Source organism: Gracilinanus agilis, chromosome X (assembly GCF_016433145.1).
Source record: "Gracilinanus agilis isolate LMUSP501 chromosome X, AgileGrace, whole genome shotgun sequence".
NCBI lineage: Eukaryota > Metazoa > Chordata > Mammalia > Didelphimorphia > Didelphidae > Gracilinanus > Gracilinanus agilis.
In genome coordinates, this window is record NC_058136.1 from 5,513,760 (window position 1) to 5,522,697 (window position 8,938).

Genomic DNA, 8,938 nt, shown 5'->3' on the forward strand with positions numbered 1-8,938 from the left:
TGGCTGAGGGTCCCTGAGGGAACAGAGAGAATGCCCAGGAAATGAAGACAAGTTCAGGAAGTCACAGGGAAATTCTTTGCTTTTTCAATGGTCAAATTCTTAATCTTCATCCCAAACGTTTTTCCCCTTGATCTTCAAGGAAGCAAGGAAGTAAAGGGATGAGTAGGGGAAAATAACTCTAAAGGAAAGCTCTTCTGAAAGTCTGGTGGTAAAATCATGTTGGACTCTGTTGAAAGCAAAAGCCCTTGTATATTTGGGAGGCAGCATGGTGAATTAGAAAAAGCAGTGATAGGATCAGGGCTCGTGGCATCTGGTTTCACTTCCTCCTTTTGCCCATAAATCACCAAGTTCAGTAAATTGGAACTTCTCTACAGGCATCAGGTTCTTCATTTGCAAAGGTAGGCACAGGTAGACTAAGATGCTGGGGAAAGAGACATTCTTGAAATCAGGAGAAGTTTGGGATTCAAATGTGCGTCTCTGACAGGAGCTGGCTTTGGGACTTTGAACATAAGACTTAGCTCCTTTTCCCAAAATCCTCTGTCAGAAAAGAAAACTCATATTATCCTCAGGCTAGATTAAGGGATGAAATCTGAGGTCTGGTCACTAAAGTCCCCACAATTAGAGGGCTGGCCTTGATGAGTCTACTGAATCTTGTTTAAGCTCAAATCTTACAAATCTGAAAATTCTTCATTTTCATTTTACAGATAAGGAAAGTAAGAGCCACAAGGGCGAAGGACTTCATCAGCCGTGGGTCACAAATCAATGGAGTGGCAGAGCCATCACCAGAACACAGGTTCTATGACTCCTCAGGAGGCACAGTGTGGCCAAGGATGACATCACTGTTGCCATGGTTTGTGGAATGTTGTCACTAGTTGTGATGACAAAAGTGGGGAGCAAATGAGGAGACTAGGAGAGGGGGAAGAAAGTGGAGGGGCCGAGGAGAAATAAGAAAAAATATGAAGAGGAAAGAGGAGGAGTAGATTCTCAGATGATCCAATTTGAGGTGGAAGGGTCCTCAGTATCAAAGTGGTCCAACCCTCTCCTTTGACAGAAGATGGAGTTGAAATCCAGAAAAGTTCAGTGACTTGTTCAGGATCCTACAGGTAATACAAATCAGCTGAGATTTTGTCTTGGTATCTCTGTCTCCCAAGGCATTGTCTTTCATTAACCATCCCAACATTCCCTACAGGACAGAAGGGGAGAGGAATAAGGGGTGAGGAGAGAGAAAGAAGTTTGTTTAGGAAGTTAAGAGGAATGTGTGCTGAAGGGGATACAAGGGAAAGAAGAGAAGGGAAGAGTATGAAGATGGTTTGTAAAGACCTTGTGGTCAGAGCATAGAGAAGTGAGGAAAGTAAGGGAAAAGGAAACTGATGAAGGAAAGATGTGTAAGGGATAAAAATAAAGAAATGAGAAAGGAAGAATGTATTAGGGATAAAAATAAAGAAATGAGAAAGGAAGGATTAAGGATGGGGAAAAGAGAAGTACTGGAAAGAAGGTGGAGTGACAAAAACCACTCTGATTTCTAGAGAGAGGAAGGAGGAAGTAAAGGACAGTGGAAGAGATGTCAGAAGGGAGAATAGCAAGAAGGTAAGAAAGAGGAGAAGGTGGAGCAAAGGCAAAGTAGACAAAGACAGCTCCAGAATAGGACCCTTAAAGGACAGTGCCACAGGCAAAGGCAGTGTGGAGAGGTAGATTTTTCTCTCTAAATTTCAGTTTAAAAGGAAAAGGATATGGAGGTGGCCAGAAAAAGAGTGACCTGGAGAATTTATCCTGGGAGGGAGAGGGAAGGCACTCCCAGCAGAGGACAGAGTGAAGGAATAACACAAGAGTTAAGCCTGTTTTCATAAAAACCCAACTCCAAAACCAGCTCCTCATTTCAGGGGCTGAACCTGCCCTTCACTTCCACTGAGTCTGGGCATGCTTGTCCCCCCACTCTTCAGTGCTCCACAGTAAGCAGCCTCTCTGGCCACCTTAGAATGTTCAAGAGACCTGGGTTCTTTTGTCATGTCTAATCCTAACTGTCACTGGTTAAAGCTCTTTGTGTTGGCTCAGTAATAGGCCCTGGAAAGGACTTCATTGGACTAGTTGGTATCTAAAGAACTCTTCACCTCTGCTGCCAGACACTGTTTCTCAGACTGGCTGAGGGTCCCTGTGGGAAGAGACAGAATGCCCAGAAAATGAAGACAAGGTCAGGAAATCACAGGGACCTGCTTTGCTTTTTCCATTGTCAAGTTCCTAATCTTCATCCCAACCATTTTCCCCCTTAATCTTGAAGGAAGTAAATGGAACAAATGGGGACAAATGTAAATCCAAAGGCAAGCTCTTTTGAAAGCCAGGTGGTAAAATCATGTTGGACTCTCTGGAAAGCACAAGTCCTTGTATATTTGGGAGGCAACAAGGTGAACTAAAAAAAGCAGGGATAGGATCAGTATTCAAGGCATTCGGTTTCACTTCCTCAATTTGCCCCTAAATCACCAGGTTAAGTTAGTTGGGACTTCTATACAGGTATCAGGTTCTTCATTTGCAAAGGTAGGCATAGGCAGACTAAAATGCTGGGAAAAAAGGCACTCTTGCAATCAAGACAGGATTGGGATTTAAATGTGTGTCTCTGACAGGAACTGGCTTTGGGACTTTGGACATGGGACTTAACTCCTTTTCCCAACATCCTCTGTTAGAATAGAAAACTGATATTATCCTCAGACTAGACTGAGGGATGAAATGTGAGTTTTGCTCACTAAAGTCCCCACAATTAGAGGGCAGGCCTTGATGAGTCTACTTAATTTTGTTCGAGCTTATATCTTATCAATCTGAAGATTCCTCATCTCTATTTTAATGATGAGGAAAGGAAGAGCCAGAAGGGCTAAGGTCTCCATCTGCCCTGGGTCACATAGCCATAGAGTGGCAGAGTCATCATTTGAACAGAGGTTCTATGACTCCTCAGAAGGCACAGTATGGCCAAGGATGACATCACTGTTGCCATGGTTTGTGGAATGTTGTCACTAGTTGTGATGACAAAATTGGAGAGCAAAGGAGGAGTGCAAAAGAGGAGACTAGGAGAGGGGAAAGAAAGTGGAGAGGCCAAAGAGAAATAAGAAAAACATATGTAGAGGACAGGTGAGGAGTAGATTCTCAGATGACCCACTTTGAGGTGGAAGGGGTCTCATTGTCAAACAGGTCCAACCCTCTCCTATGGCAGAAAATGGAGCTGAAATCCAGAAAAGTTCAGTGACTTGCTCAGGATCCCACAGGTATACAAATCAGAGCTGAGATTTAGTCTTGAAATCTCTGTCTCCCAAGGCATTGTCTTTCATTAACCATCCCAACATTCCCTACAGGACAGAAAGGGAGAGGACTAAGGGGTGGGGAAAAAGAAAGAAGTTTGTGGAGGGACTCAAGAGGAAAGTTTGAGGAAGAGGATACAAGGGGAAGAGGAGGAGGAAGAAGATGGAGATGGTTTGCAAAGACCTTGGAGTATGAGCTTGGAGAAGTGATGAAAGGAAGGGAAAAGGAAACTGATGAAGGAAGGATATTATTAGGGATAAAAATAAAGAAATGAGAAAGCCAGGATTGAGGATACAGAAAAGTGAAGTACTGAAAATGTGAGTGACAAAAACCAGGCTGGTTTCTAGAGAGAGGAAGGAGGAAGGAAAGGAAAGGGGAAGAGATGTCAGAAGGGAGACCAGCAAGAAGATAAGAAGAAGGAGAGGGTGGTGCAAGGGCAAAGTAGGCAAAGACTGTGCAGATCTAGAACTGGACCCTTACAGGACACAGCCACAGGCAAAGGAAGTGTGAAGAGGTAGTTTTTCCTTTCTATATTTCAGTGTAGAAGGAAAGAGGATGAGGCCATGGATTAGAGGTGACCAAAAACAGAAGTAGTGACCTGTAGAGTCTGGCCTGGGGTGGAGAGAGGGAAGGCCCAGCAGAGCCCAGGGTGAAGGAATAACAGAAGAGTTAGGCCTCTTTTTATAAGCAGCCAACTCCAAACCCAGCTCCTCTTACCAGGGGCTGCACCTGCCCTTCACTTCCACTGAGTCTGGGCATGCTTGTCCCCCCACTCTTCTGTGCTCCACAGTAAGCAGTCTCTCTGGCCATCTTAGAATGTTCAAGAGACCTGAGTTCTTTTATCATGTCTACTCCTGTCACTGGGTAAAGCTCTTTGTGTTGGCTTAGTGACAGGCCCAGGAAAGGTGGGCATTGGACTAGTTGGGATCTAAAGAACTCTTCACCTCTGCTGCCAGACACTGTTTCTCAGAGTGGCTGAGGGTCCCTGATGGAACAGATAAAATGGCCAGAAAATGAAGACAAGTTCAGGAAGTCTCAGGGACCTGCTTTACTTTTTCCATGGTCACATTCCTAATCTTCATCCCACCCATTTTTCTCCTTGATCTTCAAGGAAGCAAATGGAAGTGTTGGGGAAAAATATCTCTAAAGACAAGAACTTCTGAAAGCCTAGTGGTAAAATCCTGTTGGATTCAGTAGAAAGCACAAGTACTTGTATATTTGGGAGGTAGCACTGTGAACTAGAAAAAGCAGGGATAGGATTAGGGCTCCTGACATCTGAATTCACTTCCCCCTTTTGCCCCTAAATCACCAGGGTCAGTAACTTGGAACTTCTATACAGGCATCAGGTTCTTCATTTGCAAAGGTAGGCATAGGCATACTAAGATGCTGGGAATAGAGACACTCTTGCAATCAAGACAGGATTGGGATTTAAATGTTTGTCTCTGACAGGACCTGGCTTTGGGACATTGGACATGGGACTTAACTCCTTTTCCCAACATCCTCTGTCAGAATAGAAATCTAAGATCATCCTCAGTCTAGACTGAGGGTTGAAATGTGAGGTCTGCTCACTAAAGTCCCCACAATTTGAGGGCTGGCCTTGATGAGTCTACTTAATTTTGTTTAAGCTTAAATCCTATCAATCTGAAGATTCCTCATCTCCATTTTACAGATAAGGAAAGGAAGAGCCAGAATGGCTAAGGTCTCCATCTGCCCTGGGTCACAAAGCCATGGAGTGGCAGAGCCAACATTTGAACACAGGTTCTATGACTCCTCAGGAGGCACAGTGTGGCCAAGGATGACATCACTATTACCATGGTTTGTGGAATATTGTCACTAGTTGTGATGACAAAAGTGGAGAGCAAAGATGGAGGGCAAAGGAGGAGACGAGGAGAGGGGGAAGAAAGTGGAGAGGCCAAGGAGAAATGAGAAAAAAATATGAAGAGGAAAGGGGAGAAGTAGATTCTCAGATGACCCATTTTGAGGGGGAAGGGCCTTCACTGTCAAAGTGGTCCAACCCTTTCCTATGGTAGAAAATGGAGCTGAAGTCAAGAAAAGTTCAGTGACTTTCTCAGGATCCCACAGGTATACAAATCAGAGCTGAGGTTTAGTCTTGGGATCTCTGTCTCCCAAGGCATTGTCTTTCATTAACCATCCCAACATTCCCTACACGACACAAAGGGAGAGGACTAAGGGGTGAGGAAAAAGAAGTTTGTGGAGGGAGTTAAGAGGAAAGTGTGCTGAAGAGCATACAAGGGAAAGAAAAGGAGGAAGAGGATGGAGATGATTTTCAACAACCTAGGGAACTGTGCATGGAGAAGTGAGGAAAGAAGGGGAAAAGAAACTGATGAAGGAAAGATGTGTAAGGGATAAAAATAAAGAAATGAGAAAGGATTAAGGATGGGGAAAAGAGAAGTACTGAAAAGAACTAGAAGTGACAAAAACCAGGCTGATTTCTAGATAGAGGAATGAGGAAGTAAAGAACAGTAGAAGAGATGACAGAAAGAACACTAGCAAGAAGGTAAGAAAGAGGAGAAGATGGGGAAAGGGCAAAGTAGACAAAGACTGTTCAGCTCCAGAACTGGACCCTTACAGGACACAGGCACAGTCAAAGCCAGTGTGGAGAGGTAGGTTTTCCTTCATATATTTCACCTGCCTTTCACTTCCACTGAGTCTGGGCATCCTTTTCCTCCACCTCTTCTGTGCTACACAGTAAGCAGCCTCTCTGGCCATCTTACAATGTTCAGAAGACCTGTGTTCTTTTGTCATATCTACTTCTAAATATCAATGGGCAAATTTCTTTCTGTTGGCTTAGTGACAGGTCCTGCAAAGAGGGCATTGGACTAGTTGAATGTAAAGAATTCTTCACCTCTGATGCCAGACTCTGTTTCTGAGAGTGGCTGAGGGTCCCTGAGGGAACAGGGAGAATGCCCAGGAAATGAAGACAAGGTAGGAAGTCACAGGGACCTGCTTTGCTTTTTCAGTGGTCACATTCCTAATCTTCATCCCAACCACTTTTCCCCTTGATCTTCAAGAAGGCAAAGGGATAAGTTGGGGGAAAAATAACTGTAAATACAAACTCTTCTGAAAGCCTGGTGATAAAATCATTTTGGACTCCGTTGAAAGCACAAGCCCTTGTATATTTGGGAGGCATCAAGGTGAGCTAGAAAAAGAAGGGATAGGATCAGGGCTAATGGCACCTAGTTTCTCTTCCTCCTTTTGCCCCTAAATCAACAGGTTCAATAACATGGAACTTCTCTACAGGCATCAGGTTTTCATTAGCTAAGGTAGGCATAGGCAGACTAAGATGATGGGAAAAGAAACACTCTTGCAATCAAGAAGAGATAGGGTTTCAAATGTTTTTTTCTCTGAATAGAGTTGGCTTGGAGACTTTGGAAAGAGGACTTAACTCCTTTTCACAACACTTTCTGTCAGAATAGAAAAAACTGATATTATAGTCAGCCTAGACTGAGGGATGAAATCTCAGGTCTGCTCACTAAAGTCCCCATAATTTGTGGGAAGGCCTTGATGAGTCTACTTAATTTTGTTTAATCTCAACTCTTATCAATCTGAGGATTCCTCATTTCATTTTACTGATAAGGAAAGGAAGAGCTAGAAGGTCTAAGGTCTCCATCTGCCCTGGTTCACAAAGCCATGGAGTGGCAGAGCCATCATTTGTACACAGGTTCACTGATTCCTAAGGAGGCAGAGTGTGGCCAAGGATGACATCACTGTTGCCATGGTTTGTGGACTGTTGCCAATAGTAGAGATGACAAAGAGGGGAGCAAAGGAGGATGGCAAAGGAGGAGACTAGGAGAGGGGAAAGAAAGTGGAGGGACCAAGGAGAAAAAAAAGTAAAAATATGAAGAGGAAAGAGGCTAAGTAGATTCTCAGATGATCCACTTTGAGGGGGAAGGGCCCTCAGTGTCAAACTGGTTAAACCTTCTACTTTGACAGAAGTTGGAGCTGAAGTCCAGAAAAGTTCAATGACTTGCTCAGGATCCCACAGGAAATACAAATCAGAGCTGAGATTTAGTCTTGGGATCTCTGTCTCCCAAGGCATTGTCTTTCATTAACTATCCCAACATTCCCTACAGGACACAAAGGGAGAGGACTAAGGGGTGAGGAAAAGAGAAGTTTGTGGAGGGAGTTAAGAGGAAAGTGTGCTGAAGAGGATACAAGGGAAAGAAAAGGAGGAAGAGGATGGAGATGATTTGAAACAACTTAGGGCATTGAGCATGGAGGAGTGAGCAAAGAAGGGGAAAACGAAACTGATAAAGGAAAGATGTGTTAGGGATAAAAATAAAGAAATGAGAAAGGATTGAGCATGGGGAAAAGAGAAGTACAGAAAAAGAAGATGGAGTGACAAAAACCAGGCTGGTTTTTAGAGAGAGGAAGGAGGAAGGAAAGGACAGGGGAAGAGATAACAGAAGGAACACTAGCAAGAAGGTAAGAATGAGGAAAGGGTGGGGAAAGGGCAAAGTAGTCAAAAACTGTCCAGCTCCAGAACTGGTCCCTTACAGGACACAGCCACAGGCAAAGGAAGTGTGAAGAGGTAGTTTTTCCTTTCTAAATTTCAGTGTAGGGGGAAAGAGGATGAGGCCATGGATTAGAGATGAACAAAAACAGAAGTAGTTCCTTGGAGAATCTGGCCTGGGAAGGAGAGGGAAGGCCCACCCAGCAGAGCCAAGAGTGAAGGAATAACAGAAGAGTTAGGCCTGTTTTATAAGCACCCAACTCCAAACCCAGCTCCTCATACCAGGGGCTGCACCTGCCCTTCACTTCCACTGAGTCTGGGCATCCTTGTCCTCCCACTCTTCTGTGCTCCAGAGTATGCAGCCTCTCTGGCCATTTTAGAATGTTCAGGAGACCTGGGTACTTTTGTCATGTCTACTCCTAACTGTCAATGGGTAAAAGCTCTTTGTGTTGGCTCAGTGACATGCCCTGGAAAGGAGAGCATTGGACTAGTTAGGATTTAAAGAACTCTTTGCTTCTTCTTCCAGACATTGCTTCTCAGAGTGGCTTAGGGTCCATGAGCAAACAGACAGAATGCCCAGAAATTGATGAGAAAGTCAAGAAGACACAAAGACCTGCTTAGCTTTTACCATGGTCACATTCTGATCTTCATCCCACCCATTTTTCTCCTTGATCTTCAAAAAAGCAAAGGGATGAGTTAGAGGGAAAATAACTCTAAAGGCAAGTTCTTTTGAAAGCCAGGTGGTAAAATCACGTTTGACTTTGTGGAAAGCACAATTTCTCGTATATTTGGGAGGCAGCAAGGTGAGCTAGAAAGAGTAGGGACAGGATTAAGACTCATGGCATCTTGTTTCTCTTCCCCCTTTTGCCCCTAAATCACCAGGTTCAGTAACTTGGAATTTCTCTATAGGTATCAGGTTCTTTATTTGTAAAGGTAGTCAGAGGCAGACTAAGATACTGGGAAAAGAGACAGTCTTGTAATTAAGACAATATTGGGATTCAAATGTTTCTCTGACAAGAGCTAGCTATGGGATTTTGGACATGGGACTTAACTCCTTTTCCCAAAATCCTCTGTCAGAATAGAAAAAAAAAACTTGTAGTCAGCCTAGACTGAGGGATAAAATGTTAGGTCTGCTCACTAAAGCCCCAAAATTTTTGAGCAGACCTTGATGAGTCTACTTAA

General features: G+C 43.9%; 1 protein-coding gene across 1 annotated transcript in view; it reads left to right on the forward strand.

The window, feature by feature from the left end:
- The window catches only part of LOC123253470 (diphosphoinositol polyphosphate phosphohydrolase 3-beta-like), a 25,985-nt gene extending 17,608 nt beyond the window's left edge, over positions 1–8,377 (forward strand). Inside the window, exon 2 of the mRNA XM_044682659.1 lies at positions 8,283–8,377. Within this exon, the coding sequence (XP_044538594.1) occupies positions 8,283–8,377 (95 nt within the window). The remainder of the gene's footprint in view (positions 1–8,282) is intronic.
- Positions 8,378–8,938: the final 561 nt, after the last annotated feature.